Source organism: Anoplopoma fimbria, chromosome 2 (genome assembly GCF_027596085.1).
Source record: "Anoplopoma fimbria isolate UVic2021 breed Golden Eagle Sablefish chromosome 2, Afim_UVic_2022, whole genome shotgun sequence".
Classification (NCBI taxonomy): Eukaryota; Metazoa; Chordata; class Actinopteri; order Perciformes; family Anoplopomatidae; genus Anoplopoma; species Anoplopoma fimbria.
The window spans coordinates 21,873,178-21,891,015 of record NC_072450.1 but is presented as its reverse complement, the minus strand read 5'-3'; the positions used below and the strand labels follow the sequence as shown (position 1 = coordinate 21,891,015).

The window sequence follows — 17,838 nt, the reverse complement described above, 5'->3', positions numbered from 1 at the left end:
ATTGAACACAAAGTGCCTTGTATATAGTGTTATGCTTACGCCTAAGGAGTCAGAAATTGGTATGTACTCTAAGACTGTGTTGTCAGGAGATGCAAGTGGCTTTTTGTTGCTGATAGAAGCAAGTATGCAGGGGGATTCTTAGGTCAAGGTGATTTGTCATGTCAAGCAACTTTTTCACCTCCAGTTCTACAGTGTGGTTGTTCACCAACCTGACAGCCCTTAGCAATGCCACACTGTTTCCTGGCTCCACTTCATAATTGATGAGGAACCAAGGAATATGGGATTTCATGCAGAGTGAGGGTGTCTTTTAGGCCTAGGACAGATGTATAGAGGTGCTGATTTTAGCTGCAACCCTACTGACGAATGGTGGACGGCTAGCTCGGAGGCAAACTAAAGGAAAATAATAAACAATGAAACATCACTGACTCTTCAGAGGTGATATATGGAAGCAGGGTAGAGCAGGGAGGATATAGCACTTTAATATGTATCTATAATGTAATATTCCCACAATCCCTTATAATTAAGAGAGGTCTGTGGGCACAGGAGATGGGTAATGATATATCAAGCTGATGGTTCAGGCTTAGACACAATAATAATAAAAGTTGGCCATGGTTTAGTGTCTGGTCTAATCTAGAGGAAAAAGTAGATTATGAATTTGAATGTGGCTCTTAAAGTGATTCTATTTCAAGTCATGTTAAGTGGCCACAGTTTTGTCATAAACTGACTTAATTACATAAAATAAAAATAAATCCTTGATGTTTTAGTTGGGGTTTTTATTAAAACATTTTTTTTAAAATGATTAACAGCAGCCTGGAGTGTTTTTGTATTGGTCTAAGCTGAGTCACATATTTAAGTGTTTAAATCAACACTAAACACAATTTGTATTAAGTTATATTGAGGGTTGGTGTTAAATTTGCTCTTGCTGCAGTCTATTTTCTAGTGTACATGTTAAATAACTCAAGAAAAAGAAAACATTATACACTGTAGTGTTGTACACTTGATAGTGGAGCTGAAATGATAAAATGATCATAAGATAATCAATTTCTATTTTGTTGATCTATTAATGGTTTTAGTCATTTTTCAAGCAAAAATGTATGTCAGAATGTGCTCCTTTTTTGTTACCAAATAAATATGATATATTAAATAAATTCAATATTTTTGTGGTTTGAACTTGTCAAAACAAGACATTTGAAGTCATTACCTTGGAGTTTGAGAAACTAGGATAGACTTTTTTTCACCTGTCTGTAGGCTTGGGAGATGCACTCACAAAGCTTGCCACACCATCCCCAAAGCACACAAACAGCTGTTCAGTGTGTTTGATGGGGGCCTTGCGTTCTAAAACATGCCAACACATGGACTGGGCTAAGCAGATATAACTTTGCCTCCCTTTCCCTGCATGTTGTGGAAGACAAAAAGCACCCAACTACATATCCCTGGACATGAAAGCACTCCTTAAGTTCCTGGAAATAAAGGAAGTATTTTTCAGAAGGTAGCCCGCTACGATCACCACGGAGCAGCAAGAAATTGGGATGCATCAACAGGGCGGTTAGTTTACATACTCTCTTGGCTGAGGTCAGTGAGGCTCAAAAGCTTCAAACAGACCCTTCACAAAAGGTTTGAGCACCAATGGCAGTTCCCATGGCAGGGAGAAGGCACGCATCGAATGGCGTTGCCTCCTGATCTCTTGCAAGATTTGCTTCACGAGAGGGTGGCCAAGGAGTGATCTGATGCCAAAATCATAGTGGCAGGAAGAAAGGGCTACTGCATACACTTTAAAGGAAATATTAACTTAACAAAACAACCATGGAAAGTCAGTAATCAGTGATGTCAGCATGTGTGAATTTGTGGAAATGTCTGAAACAAACAGAACTAAACAGCAGTTGTGTCAGCCAAGGACGAGACCGTCAATGTTTAGATGGAGAGGCTAACGTTCAACATCCTGACAGACAGAAAAGAGACAGCAAACAGGACACAGACCCCAAGTCGAGAGGAGGGTTCTCAGCACATGACACTTTATCCACTTAACACTGCAAATAGGAGAGAATAAACTAAACTGCAAAGAACAGGGGAGTAAGTCAATCTTGCTTGGATGGTTAGCAAAACCTCTAGTCTAGCTCACCTCAGCCTGTTTCTCTCAGGAGCCACGCCTGGAGAGGATGGTCCAAAGCGGGCATGCTCAATGGCTGGGCCACCATCATCTAGATCATTTCTGTATACCACAGCACCAAGCGATGAACTGGAACTACCAGAATGTCTAACAACGGCTCCTGCCTCACTCTCTCCAGCAGGGGATGGATGAGATGGAGCATTGGCAAAGCAGCATTCTTGCACAACAGGGAGAACCATTATGGGCACAGTGTGAGTTGCACCAGTTGGCCACTCCTGATTTCCCAACACAAAGGATGTGGACAGGCTTTAGAAAATACAGGTGTTCTGAGGCCCACAACCACAGGCATTTTGCCATCACCGACCAAATTCCATCCTGACCGTTTATGTAGGCCACCATGGTGTGGTCGTTGGCCCTCACCAACACGTGCCTCCCCTGTATCAGGGGCCTAAAGTGTTGGAGGACCAAGAACCCTTCCTCCAGCTTGGAGAGGTTGATGTGTTGGGGCCACACAACAACAACCACTCTCCCCGGCCAAGTCACTCCTTCTCTGTCAGGGGCACATCCGTGGGCACTCTGACGTAGAGGGTCACTTGTCCCAATTCTGTTCCCTGCAACAAGTGTGGTGGGGACCCTGCAGGTAGTCCTATACTGAAGGGGAGAATGGTAACCAAGTGCCGCTTGTGCTTCCTGGCATCCAAGCTAAGGCTAGCATACCACCACTGCAGGTGCACTATGTGTAGGAGTCTCTGCAGTACTACCGGAAAGGCAGCTGCCAAAAAACCCCTAATATGAATGCCAGTAAAAACTGTTACAACCGCCGCAGTTGCAGACTGTGTGCAGCAGGGCTGTCTGTTGATTGTGGACCCAAAATGTGTTACAACATCAACTTTATTAACAGTATCAATAGGAATGAGGGAGCTGGCAGAAAACCACGGCCCTCACTATCGAGATGCTCTCTCCTTTAGACATTGTCATCATCAACATTTCTGCGCTGTCGGTCTGATTCAGGCAGGATCCTTCTGCTGACCCAAAGACCTCTCTGTGCTTAGCTGAATCCGTTAACCTAGGCCATGCAGAGAGCCTCAGCCAAGGCGGCCCAAGAAGTGAAAGCGACCCAAGAAGTGGAGGCGGCGGGAGGCATGGGTGCTCTGCTACCTCCTCCTCAACGTCAAATTGTTACTGGGTGGGTAAGCGAGGGGCAAATGACCAGCTGACTGTGAAAGCAGGTCGGCTACTTCCATCTTGACAAATTCCCAGATGTCTGGTAGAGAGAGCAAGACAATAACCATGGGGGAGATGGTTCACCGACTTTGGATGAGGCAGTGGACTTCACTACTGCTAGCGCTGAATCTTGGGCAGGGCTTAGCAAGTTGGTGGCTTCTAAACACTGCTCTCTTTGTAGTCAGCACCAAGGCACTTGAAGCAGGTGTCGTGAAACTCCGTCACCAGGATGAGGCTGTATAACACCGGCAGTGACAAGGTTCTTGGCAACTCCATCCGTGGAGATGAGTTGTCAGCCTGCTCGAGTTCCGGTAGCCAAGTCCTGATCGGAAGGCTACGCTTATGCTCATTTTTATTGGGGGATTCATGCTTGTAATTGGAAGAGAGTATTACCCATATAGTCCAGTAGTAGTAGTAACACGCACCTGTATGAGTTAACGATTTTGAAGATTTATATGTGGTCATACACCTAAGTTTTGTTATTATATAATGCATACAGTTATGTTCACAATCCATCCTTACTCTGTACGAAGAGTTTACAAGAGGGAGTCGGTTAAGGTTCCAACATGAAAATGATTTAAGTTATTTCTCAAACTCAGCGGATCTCATTTATTTTTTGCCCTCTCACACTCCTTTTTTGAAAATGTGTCTCCCCTGTTTGACTGAAAGGCACAGCAAGCTTCAAGTTGAATCCAGATATCAAGGAATCATTTTACTGCTGCACTCTTAAGACATTATTTAAACTCATGTTTTTCAGGAAATAAATGAAATCAGTAGATGAACAATTGTTGAAAAACACCAAATTAAAGTTTGTATTTGTAAAGATAAATCTGTGGCTATAGGTTTATAAAGGATCTTAGGGTTAGAATATGAATTATATATACACATCTATATGTATGTATATATTTTATGTGTGTGTGTAAATAACTCTGTCTACTAGTTCTTTAATCCCTGCCAGTTTTTTATCTATTTCATAGAGCAGAGCAATGCACTGCACCATCAAAAGCAAACAGCTTTGGTTATATAATGTTTACAGTTTGGACGTTGATGAAAAACTGTTGCATAACTTTCTATGTTTAACATGGAATTAGAAAACATATCCTCTAAGCCTTTAAAAAAACATTTATAATCTCCAGTGTTTGATAATGCTCTGAAAACATATTTATTCATCAGAATCAAGTCAACCAATTTCTCAAGCCAAACCTGAAGCAACAAAAAAAAACTTTATTCGTATCACTAAATTGACTGTCAGCGTAGAAAATGTTACAAATTTCCTTATGTCTAAAAAGTAACAAAAAGAGAATTGCAAACACTGCAAACAGCACCAGATCAGAAATCTCAGGGGCTGATGGGCTTTAATCTTCTCTCTGTTGCAAAGCTTTGCTCTCTGCGGGGGATTCTTCTGACATGTGGAGCGTACTGCATACTGTATTCTCCACCAGTCTTATCAAAAAAAAGTCTTGTACTGACCCTCACTCCCAGAGATCAAGTGCTTAAAAAAAAAATCTTCATATGGAATCAAAATGTTTTTTCTTTATTTCTTAGCTTTTAATAAATAATTCAGATAAAATCTAATCTAAAGGAGAATGATGTCAAGTTCAGTGAAGAGGTTTCAAAGACTTAAGAATCAAAAAGTGTAGGTGGATAGACCATTGGTACAGTGCATATAATTAAACCATTAAACCATGTTTCTCCTTTGTTTGAGTCAATTAGAATAATCACAAAAAATGGACCAGAATAATGTAAAACCTCACAAAAACAACCCAGTGCTATAGAAGAGACAGCACAAGGCAGGCAGTAAAAATCGTTCAGGATTTTGCAAACTTAATTCTTTACTTAAAGCATAATACAACATTGCTCAACAGCACAGGGCTGCTTTACCGCCAAGCAACACCACAATGAGTATGAGAAGAAAATTAAACTCACCTTGGCTACCCTATTGGCGACCTCCCGACCCACCATTAGCCCCTGGACAAACGTCCGGGCAGCGATGAAGGCCCTGGTTACTTGGGCTTTAAGTTTCCTGGGCACATCTCCAAAGGGCTTTAGCTGATCTGTGTATTTACTGACACACTCCAAGTAGTCGTCTGTGAAGTGGTACTGGGAGTTGAGTAACTGGAACATGCGCTCCAGCAGCCTGGACCAGAAGTCATTGAGCATCTCCTCCAGGTTGACGTTGCCCCCTGTGTAGTAGCGCTTTAGCTCAGTGAACAGGTCCTGGAACACCTCTGAGTTCTGCATGTACAGCTTCCCGTACGTCCTTGTGAACATACTGTTGAGAGACTTCTCAGAATTGTCCAGCAGCTCCAAGAAAAACTCTAGATGGATGGATGGTTTGGGGAGAGAAGGAAGAGATGGAAAAGACAAACAGCTAGGTTAGTGTGGCGATATTTACAGTATCCCATGTCTTTTCTTACAATATAAACCAGACAAAAGGATTTGAAGAATGCTGTTTAATCTAGTTAGAGTAGTGTTGTTGAACTTTAATGTCTCATTTTATGGCTCTGTCTGCGTATACAGGATTTATGTATAGCAGCCAACAATAGGTACTTGATTATGTGAAGAAAGTCAGTCCAAAGCATTAATAATTTAGTAGCAGAAATAATGGGCCACAAGGACTATGAATGATTAATGTAAAGGTTCTGATTGCATACTGTAACAAAATATTCATAAGTTTAAGACACAGATACTAGTATACATTATATACCTGAGCACCCACCATTATTCCTAAACGCATTAGTTCCTCACTGAAACAATTTATTGGTCAACCGAGGCAACTGGCCTCTGATCCTATAAATTAAATATATTGTTGCAGTATATTGAAAGAGGCTTAATTCACTTTGAATTATCTGAATAGTATGTATAAGATGGAATACAAAATGAGAAAAGTACTTCTGTTTTATTTCTATTATTATGTTTTTTGTTTACATTGTAAATTACTGTAAACACAGACATCAAATTGCACAAGTGCAAGTATAGGATTCCCCTTTAACATATTTTCCCAGCAATTACATGATTGTTTCTTGTCATCTGCCCAAGTGGCTTTCTTCCATTAGAGCCCCTAATCTCATGAGCATTACCAAAGCCAAAATAAGGAAAATAAAAGACAAAAGCAGTATTTGTTGGGGAGTCTCACTGAAGCTGAGCAAATCAGGATCCGATGTTCCTGAGTACACAGGCGTATATGTTGGAAAGATCATAACTCATCTCTCCATGCACGAGTGCAAAATATTTCTCCTCCCTTCTTTGTAAACAAACATGTTGCAGACATTTCCCATGTCATGCTTGTTAACAAAACATGCCAGGACTCTTCTCCTGTGTGACATTTCTTTGTATTGTTTATGATTGCTGTCACACAGCTACATGGGTTACATAACTGCATTTAAAAATACATTTTGGTGAGGAATTGATTAAACCATAAGGAACGATGAATCAGTTCACATGTAGCCTATTTGGTTTATTGTTAAGGCGGGCTATGCTGTATGTAATCAAGGAAAACAAAAATCTAAGAAATGTGTGAAACATTTTAAAACATAAGAAAAGCCAGCAGTAGAATCACAGTTTGCAAAAATGTTAAGACATATTTCATATTTAATTTGTATTCAGTTTGATATAAGGTCATGACAAGTACTAAATTGTGTGGGGTATAAAAAGTACATTTAAGGTAGAGTAAAAAAAAAAATAGATATATATTTGATTATTTTGGATGACAGAAACCAACCAAATGCTGTAAATCACATACTATCAAATTACAGACTAATAAACCCTATAATGCTGGTAATCTTAAAACAAAAACATAAATAAAAATAAATATGGATAATTACGACTATCATGGCCTCATATTGTACATCAAACTTAATAATTCAATGATATCAAACCACAAAGGTCATTCTGGCTTTGTGTAAACTGTTTTCATGGGAAATTGTTTAATTTAACTACTGACTATGTTAAGTGGGATAATATAAACACTCTTACAACAGCTGGGTTCAAGGGTCAAACTATGTCCTCTGCATGATAATCAACAGATCTGCAAAGTGTGCAAAACCACCAGTGCAAGTGCCTTAAAAACTCCCTGCAATATACAACGTATGCATCTTTTGGCTCTACATGCTAATGTAAACCAGAGGTTGTCCCTCCATTTACAAGACTGGTGGGAGTTACATTTAATGTTAAACTCCACTGGAATCCTCTTTTCTCTCTATAGTGGCACCTTAAACAGGTAGCAGATCAGTCCCTAGTCACTCACTCTAGTTTCTTTGCAACTAAGTAATGTGACATTACACCCACATTTGTTTAAATATTAAAAGCCTGCAGGGGTTTTTCATAATCTTTTTCCAATTAGAGCCAAATCAAGGACACGTAAGCCCCTGTGTATTGGGCATGCAATTTTGTATCTGTGTTACCATTTTAGTGGCTACTTTTGTTTTCTTTCATATCAGAAAACAAAAGTATCACTATATTACTCATATTATTTACTATAGTTATGTGTAAAACGATTCATACATATGTTTAAATTTTAAAGAAATTCACAAACCCTCGGCAAGAGTTTGACTCTTCATGTTTTAATTGAGAATTCAAATCATGACCTTTCTACCAAGCTGTTGATCTTCAGGCTACCTGGCATCACAGGGCTCTAAGAAGGATATAGTGGCAAAAATATAGGTTCACTCTAAATATGTCTGTGGAAAAGGTTTAAAAAAAAAGATTGGGACAATAATTCAATGTCGGAATAGTCCATGTAAGATGATCAAGCCCAATGCAATTATTTCCATGAAAGAAATGAACAACTAAAACAAGGCTTGGCTAAGATGAATTGTGCTAGGAAGACCATTCTAAGCTCACAAAACAACGTTTTATACAGCCTAATTTACTGAGATTAAAAGGCCATTCCAAACAGATCACACACTATGTTGGGCAGTACTGTGAAGTAACTATAAAAGACTGGTAATAAATAGATAATTTAACCTGATAAAATAATGGCTTTGAGAATGTTTTATTTCCAGGCAGTGGTGACTGATGGCGTTCAGGGTTTCTATTATTAAATGCAGTCGATTTAAACCAGCTCTGGTAACGTTGTTGGATAGTGGTTATAGACTGAAACATTAAGAGTGTCAGTCTTTGCATCCACAAGGCATCATGACGACGATTTTTCCCTTTTTGAGATTGTCTTTCTTGGCCTTACTTGACCGGTATTTTATTACAATTTACAAAGGACAACTTTCTTTGCTTCTAATATTTTCAGACCATTATTGTAAGTAAATATTACTTAAAGCAGTTGAGCAAAGTTTGAAGTCATATAATCTGAACCTGAGTTCTTGAACTAAGTAGCAAGTACACTGAATTAATCACCACTCTCCTCTTGTGTAACCGTTGGGTCTTTATATGATTTCAAGGCCTTTTACCTTGAAAACAGACTGAACTGAGAGTTTCATTTAACAGCTACAGCTTGCCAACTCATGAAGAGTGAACTGCTCTCTGCTGGCCAAAATACACATTTGGCCAGGGAATTATCATTGAGAGTTATTGACCTTGGATAACATTCAGCTATTCGGCCTTTAGGGTTTTAATACTTGGAAACACGTCGATACATGGGTGTATGCTGCTTACTGACACAATACATTAAGGAATCATCCAAATCCCTCAAGGAATGAAGAAAAAATAAGTTGGCAAATGCAATATGGATGTTGCAAGAAAGTAAAAAAATTGTAGGACGGGCCTCTATTTCAGAGCTTAACTATCTCTATGAAATAAAAGTACTTTTTAACAAATGTTTTAATCGTACAAACAAACCTGGCTTGTTTTAAAAAGAAGAATAGTAAAAACCATGCTCAAAAATCTGTTGGAGTGAGGGGTTAAGGGAATGGAGAAAACCCAGATAATATTTTGAAACTTCATGATGTGAGAAGATAAGACTAAACTGTCTTACTGGGTCTATTAATAAACATAAATGACAGATCAACAGCCTGAGCTTGTTGTATTTGTTGACTTCCACAGTACAAAAACAATTTGTATAATTTTTCATTAGTTATCAACTCAAAAGTTTTACAAATGTTTTAATTAAATAAAAAAAACAAGCTCAGTGAATGCAATGTACTGTATTTTTGATGAGATTTGAATGTGAAGAACAACCCTCTCAGGGTCTTCAGGCATTGTGAAATGAATTATCTCGTTTATAGAGTTTCTCAAAATCCAATAATAACATTTGTTTTTTTGTCTTAATTAATTGAAAGCATCTTAGTTTTGTAACATTACATATCTTTAAGTTCTGCAAAAATGTTACAAAGTGCTGAGACTTATTATTATTGTAATGTATAATTTTGCCATCCCCAGATTTTTCCTAGGGGAAAGTATGTTGAAAAAAACCATCCATTAATCATTACAAAAATGGTGGTAAAGTGAACCACCACATTCCATACATATATAAAACGTGTTAATACCCTTGAAGTAATTCTGAGCGTAAAAAAACAATTCATCTGAGAACAAATGCAAAGTGCTCCTTTGATATCTGGCCTAATTACTAAAAATAATTATCATGATTAATAAAGGTGACCTTTCTGTTGCTCTGATCATAACACTTAATTCAAAGAAAAACAACTGCACTCACCCATTCATTTTACTTCACACTACTTGAAAATTCATTTCTTACCGGCTCAAACAGTGGAATCTCTTACTATTAGTGTAGTTAATTAAGACCAAATTTCAATTAATGGTCCAACAGTCTTGAATGACCTGAGGGTAGTCATTGTGCACAGCTTAGCATGGATATTATAACATCTTCCATATTTTAGCCTGGTAATGTAATGCATTTTGAAAGGAGCCAGAGAGACGCAGCACTGTCTGTATAATAGCCAGAGGACGTAAAACATATAAAATGAATACAATTCTGATTAATACACATTTTCCCCACATTATCCAGAATCTGGTTCATAAGTACTTGGAATATTGACCTGTTAACTCCTGTAAACACATTAACAAACATTATGTCTACTTAATTACCCCATTTAAAGCATATATCTACTATACCATTACATTTAGAGGGCTCTTATCATGTATCCAATGTGATGTTTGGTATTGACCAAAACTTTTCAACCTCTATGTTCTACAGTTTGTTCCAGCTACAGCAGCATTGATATCTCTAAAAGGTCACAGTGGGAAATATGTTGTAACAACCTTACTCAAGAGAACCACTTCAACTGCAAGTTAACAGTGCTTTCTCACCACTGGAGTACTCAAAGACTGTGGCAAAAGTATGGTTTCAAATTGCAGTAGATTTTCTCAACCCAGTTCAGTGCACATGAATAACATAACTAAGAGGGAAAATGAGACCAGAGTGAAATATCTCAACAACCTTAGGATGGACAAGCCTGATCTTTTGTACAGACATTTGGGGTCCACAGAGGGTGAATCACACCGACTATAGTAATCCGATGACTTTCCTTAGTACTACTTATAGGCTGACATTTTTGTTTTCTCAGTGAAATATTTCAACATCTATTGGATGGATAGCCGTGAAATTTGGCACAGACATTCATGGTCCCCACAGACAGAGTGAAAAGCCAATCGCTATAGGAAGGGGAGATACTTTAATTTTAGGAATGATGGCGCACATTTTCAGACAGCCACTCCCGTGAAGCATTCGTTGTGCTGAACTCAGTTGTAAATAAATTAAAATTGACAGAAATGGTTGTGTCAAGAATGAAAAAAAGAGAGTAGGAGCAAGAGAATATTATACCCTTTACTCACCTAGCACAAGTGGCCAATCACGGCGTGAAGTGCGTGTTAATGTCGGAAATTTACAGAAATAGCCAGAAAAGCCAACCCTAGTCCAACATCAGAAAGGAATTGGGGGAGGTGGTTTTCTGAAGCCTTAAAGGCTGACCAGTAGATTTTGCTGGACTAGCACCTAACCACATCCCTGACCTTGTCAGCCCCTGTAATCCAGACAAGGTTAGTGTTTCATATTCCAGGTTGAAGACAAAGGTGTCCCATTTCATGTTATATTCACTGTGTTACTGTACTTGAGCCGAACATGAACAGATTTAAGTTATTTTGACATTATAATAATATTATATATTAAAAAAATCCTCTCGAATACTGAGAGCAGTGCTCCAGTTATCATTAATACATTTTAAAAGTTTTGTGTTGAAGCATTTGCTTTTCAATCTATTATGTTTTGTTATTCTTCTATTATTCTATTGTAGTCTAACAAAAAGCACATCTGATTTTTGAGATTGCTGTTAATTTAAGACACCCAACACAGGATATGTGCTGAACAAGGTCACATGTAGCGTGTGTAAAAAACTGCAGCAATTGCATAATATCTTCATATTGCAATAAGCTTTCCTTCCTGTCCTTCAAACCTATGAATTACTCCTTGTTTTCTGCTTCCTTCCATTTGTGATGACAAAAATTAAACTATATTCTGTGCACAATGATAAACAATAGAAAATAGAAACAATGTATTTTTAAACATCCTTAAAAATGTTTCTATGTTCTTTACTATTAAATAGAAAAAGTAATTTTCTATTTATAAGAGTTAGCTTTATAATACAGAAAAAGTCAAATGTTTGATTTCACCATGACTCTAATTATGGCCTCCATAAAAAATATACAATGCAGGTATGTTTTATTATATAGCCATAACTTTCATCACAGGCCCCCAGTATATGTTAGCAGTATGTGCACTGTGTATCAAAAGAGTCTCCGGTAATTTCCATCGCATTGTTATTCACAATTTAAAGCCAGCACTTCTCTAAACAAAACAAACCATGCAGTCATTGCAAGTATCTGTTGTGATGTACTTTTCTGCAATATTCATTACCTGCACAAGATACAGAATATATGTGTGTGTGTGTGTGTGTGTGTGTGTGTGTGTGTGTGTGTGTGTGTGTGTGTGTGTGTGTGTGTGTGTGTGTGTGTGTGTGTGTGTGTGTGTGTGTGTGTGTGTGTGTGTCTTCAGCCAATTATGATAATATTGTTTTCTGTTCTGTTTTTTCTCCCTGAACTGAGTGCGAAAGTGGACAAACAATCCTGATACAGGTTTCGGTTCTGTCACTCCTCTCTAAATCAAAAATCATTAAAATTATCGAGTTTCATATATGCAAAGAATGTTCTTTGTATGGTGGTATATTATTTTATTTGATACAGTGATGGTATCTTGTTTTATAAACTGCACTATTTTATCCAAAATATGTTGCCACTGTTGTGACAATTGTGCCCCAGCTATTGTGTTTCCCATTAAGTTTGGTTCAGTATTACATAAAATATATGCATGAAAGAAAATGGCGAGTAGGAATGATTACTGGCACAAAATCGTGAGCTTTCTCTTTACTGGCTGTCTGACTTTCTCTCTCCCCTAAGACACGTATTAATGCTGCAGCCAAAGAACAGTGTTTTCATAATATTTATCCAAACTGGCTATTATGAAAGGCATTGCAGAATATGTTTTTGTGGTAACTGGACAAGTTTGTGGGACAGGACAGTCCATGGTTTTATTCCTGAAAAACAGGTGACATTCTCAGTTGTTTTTTTCTTCTTTTTTTCGGGGGGTTGGGGTTATAACTACAATAATTTCAAACACAAGTAAAACAGACAGCAGTAATGCTAAAGGGAGAAAAGCCTCATTATCTAAAATTACTTTTAAATAGGCAGAATTGCTGCCAGACAGGTATACGAAACAAAATGATGATTATGCCTAACTGCATGTTTTAATTTTCTGAGAAACACATGCTGTAATCTCTAAACTAACTCAACAATGTCAGTATTTCAGTTAACATTCCATTCCAGTTTGATTTGTATCTACTCACTGTGTTTGTTGCACGACTCCTAATGCGATTAAACATAAACCATAAGATACAGTATAATAAAGAAGAGAGTATCACTCATGGAACGCTTATCATTTTCTGCACATGAGATCGTCCTGACTAAATAGTCTTCCCCGATTCATTAAGTATTCAGAAACATCTGTTTTCAATCATATCCGTGTTGATGTTGATGAATCCCAATCGTTAATTAATGGGAAGCATGATACCAGGACCTTAATTATCATGAATTAACATATCCTAATGACACTGGATGAGAAACGTCACATTAGTCAGTGGAGAACATCCTCATTTAAAATCAAGAGGACCACAGAGGCATTGGTGAAAGTAACAAAGAGCTTCAGCTTCATCCTTCAGGTGCCTAAGAGCCTCACAGAAGAACAACCTATGAGAGGAGATCTCGGAGGAGGTGAACCCGCATCGTACCCTTTCAGAAAACAATGTAAAAAACGTATCTTGACTTTCCAATGAAATGTAATACAGCAATGCAGAGGAACAATGAAGGCCACAGAAGAAGAGACCAGTTTGTTCTTCCAAATTGATACTGAGCATGTTTAAGTCTCTTGCGCAGTTCCATTTGGGAATAATGACATCACTGAAACTCTTCACCAGCCAACGGACTCAAGGGAAAAATCTGATCAGACTGTGGACGTAGAGGAAAGAAAGTGATTGTCCCCTTGTCACTTTCCTTCGAGTCCAGATCTTTTTGATTTTTATAAATTTAGGGAATAACATTTAAAAAGTCCATAATTACAGAATAAATAAAACTGAAATGAGATTTACAATATATGGCATTTTTTTCAAAACTTTGTGCTAAATCCAGAAAAAGGCAAACATGGAATTAGAACACAGAAGCTCACATGATCTGTTAATTTGCACAAAATTAACCCAAGCTCCGAGTTGGGTGTAAATTAAAGTCAACAATCACAATTTATTTGCCCGAAGCAAAAGACGATGACAGGCCAATGGCATTCTTCACACATTTTTCTTCAGATTCATTTTATTTTTCTCATAAATATGGCGTTATCTTGCTTGTGTGACTGACTTAGTTTCTAACATAGGATTCAGATGCCCAGCATAAAAGGATTTGTATTCTTCCTCTTTGCTTTTCATGTCTGCAGAATAGTGAGTTTGAACAAGCTATCTGTGGAAAAAGCAGCGGAATAGGAGCACATTTTAAAGTCCACCTCCACAGGGTATATGGTAACCAAAGCGTTTAATTTATGTATTACATTTAAAGAAAGTATTACACCTTCATAAAATCAACTTAACTTTGCAACATCTATCATGAGACAATAGAAATGCATCAGTTGTCAGTGATTATTTAAATAATTTGGCTCTGATCTCTTTAATAAATCTGGGGTAATTCAGCCATTGTGATGAACCTTAAATATCAATGAAAATGCTTTATGGCAACATTGCATTTGTGCACCAATGTGATGTAAGAACCATTTTAAAGCATAACATTTACTAGATTAACCACAAATAGACTTTCTCATCTGTTAATACATTTTTTTAGAAAACATTAATAGCCTTTAACTGATTAATTGTTTTTATCTAATTGTATTAGAATAACTGATGATACTGAAAGATCACTGATCTCTAAACAGTGTGTACACACCACAACTGTTTGTTATAGTTAAATCAGTTACTATGTCAGTGAAAACACCACTGTTAGCCTCCACTTTTAAGGACTGCCGATTAAATTGAGTTTTTAGCTATATCTGGTGCAATGCATATGTTGTGCATTGCCCCTGTTTAATTAACATTAAAATCACAATTGATGTGGCTATTGTGACATAAAACAGTCACAGAAGATTTGATGTACGTATATAACCTATAAACACTGTACCTTCATCTGTATTAACTCTCCAGTACAATTTAGCTGGAGTTCAATGTTGAACGCCACTCCCTGCGTTTGTTTTATCATATCAATACAACAAGATTTAAAACAAAGATCGCTTGAGTTAACTCTCCAAAAGCGACTTTTACTGCACTCATAGATACTGAACTATGACATTTGAAGGCTATCCAAATCTGCTTTCAGAGTGCTTATAAATATATTTTTCTTGAGATGCAAAGGGACTATTACATTAACTGTTTGGATGAAAAATACATATACATAGAGAAGATATTGATTAAATGGTAGGTCAGTTCATGCATGATTGTTCATCAATCTAAATCAAATTCACTTAAAACTCTGAATGGGAGCAACCAGATCAGTGAATACATGAATACCAAAGGCCTTGCTCCCCAGGCAATATCACTCTACTTTGATGACAATGCAATTTCAACCGATGACATTGTGTGCAGTGATACTGTGCGGAACAACCAGGTGGTAAAATCCATTCTCACCCCATACATGATGCATATCACACTGAAGCTGACAGCATCAATACAAAGGGCTCGTAATTAAAGCCCTCTGTTGTGGGATATTGAGGAACAGGAGGCAAGTTTCACACAGTCCATCAATCACACAGTGGCAGCTCATTTAAAACATCTTTAAAATTAAAGTTTCACCAGCTCCTGCCTTTCACAAAGAGCAATTGTTTTCTGTCAGCTAAGAGAATCTCCGCTGAAATCTCTGGGAGAAAGGTTGAGTGTAAAAGACTTTTATGCAGAGAGCTGGCCATTCTCTGTTCTCAAAGAAATAACTCTGCCTGTACTTGATGCTCTGTGATAGCAGCAGGGAGGGGGGTCCACATATTTGCCTTGGATAATGGGCTTTTAGACACAATGGCACACAGCCAGCTAGCCAGAAAAGAGAACATTTTGAAATTCAGCATCTGTTGTATTAGGAGATCCTAGATGGTGTCCAAACGTACCATCTGGCTCTGTAAATAAAGGATGAGTGGATACTGATTCCACTTTTCTCTGCAGATTTGTAAGTTAGCTGAAAGGTAATTTGTATCCAATAAAGGGTAATGAAGGAATGTTATAACATACTAATTTTGACAAACACTCTTCACCTAAGTAAAAAAAAAAGAAAAATAGTACTACTAGTAAACAGAGGAAAAATCCAATGTTATTGTGGCTCAATGTATGTACTGGCCTGTGATAATATGGGGTCCTTAAGCATGAATTCAAAGCATAATAAATTAGGTTACAGGGCTCGACATTACCGTTGCCCGAGGAAAGTAAACTCTGTGTTCGGGGAAGTGGAATGCCTCATGCAGTTGTCGGATCTAAAAAGTGCAAATAATATTTTATCGTTGTAAGAGGTCAATATTTGTAAAAATATGCAATCGGGAGAATCACATCGATGCTTTTTGTTGCTGATCCCTAATAATGCTTCATTTTGTACAACAAATCCATTGAAATCAGTAAATAGAGCTAGTTAACGTTAGCTGTAAGCATCCAATTGGCAGTACTGTCCTGCTTGACTAAAAAAATTAAGCTAATAGCATAATAATATTTGGAACGACTTACTTAATCAGACACCTAGAACTAATATATTGTAATTCGTTCCCATCATGCTGCTCAGAGTAATCGAGGTGATGGACTCTCCTGCCCTAGCACAGTCCTGCTTATAACTTTGCTGACAGCTAATGTACGGAGGTCCCATTCAGTTCCATTATGATGCATTCAAGCTCCAAACAGTAAAAATTTGAATTGGCCGAAGGTATATTCCAACGTTATCACAATGTGTGCAAATGTAATCTTGTAATATTTTGTTTTTGGCAAGAAACACAATAATATATTTTAAGGAATAAATACAGTAGTTTGAAGGGGATGTGTTCAGAGGCAAAGTAATATTGATAATAGAAAATGATGACCTGTTTGCTTTCTTACACTAGCTGTATTATAATGATTTATTTTCTATTCATTGAATTGTGTTTTCAAATAACCACTACATATGACAATAACAAAGTAAAAAGATAGGCTCAGAATTTTTGACCTTTCTTTGTCCAATTGTCCTGATCACTGTTCAATTTGTTTATCTTTTAATAGGGCTACATTTTCCATTTCGGACAACTAAGTTTGGGCGAATAAAAGTATCTTAGCTACTTGCCCAAGGACAAGTGGCTGAACAAACGTAATGTCAAGCCCTGTGTCACATAAAATACCTAATCTAGTCTAACTGAAAATTTCAGGGATAACTCTTTATAGCTCTTTAAACATAAAATCATTAAATCACAAGAGCAGCATACATGAAGATTCACACCCTGGTATACAGTAATCATTGTAGTGCAAGGCCCATGTTGTCATTTCTCACATGAAGAACTGCTGTCATTAAAGCCTGATGCCGTGTACCCTGAATTTATATTCCACAGAGCAACCGTTAAACCCCCATAGCAGAGAAAGAAATACTGCATGTTTCAGTGAAAAGACAAATCACTGAAATGCATTAGTAAAAGCTTTTTGCTTTATTTTATCTGTATGCTGTTGCTAGAGATGCAAAAAAGCTATCACTATCAAAATCACTGGTACTGTATTAAACTGGCTCCATCAGGGTAGGCAATGATTGGTAATACCAGTGACATTGTCAACACCAATACAGGATTTGCCCTCCATTACATAATGCTCCTTTGTCCTTCTCTAGCTTAGTACACGAGTGGTTTACTAAATTACAGATCTATATCTAAATAAGTCAAATATACAAGATATATAGCACTGTGGAAAGAAAGTAGTCTTGATATACCTTTCTGGGGGTTAATGACAAATTATGGAGATAAATAACATCTA

At 37.5% G+C, this 17,838-nt stretch overlaps 1 protein-coding gene across 1 annotated transcript in view; it reads right to left on the bottom strand.

Annotated features, from left to right (window-relative positions):
• The window catches only part of LOC129104341 (glypican-6-like), a 126,020-nt gene that overhangs the window by 56,736 nt on the left and 51,446 nt on the right, over window positions 1-17,838 (bottom strand). The window contains exon 3 of the mRNA XM_054614980.1: window positions 5,258-5,649. Coding sequence (XP_054470955.1) covers window positions 5,258-5,649 — 392 coding nt within the window. The remainder of the gene's footprint in view (window positions 1-5,257; window positions 5,650-17,838) is intronic.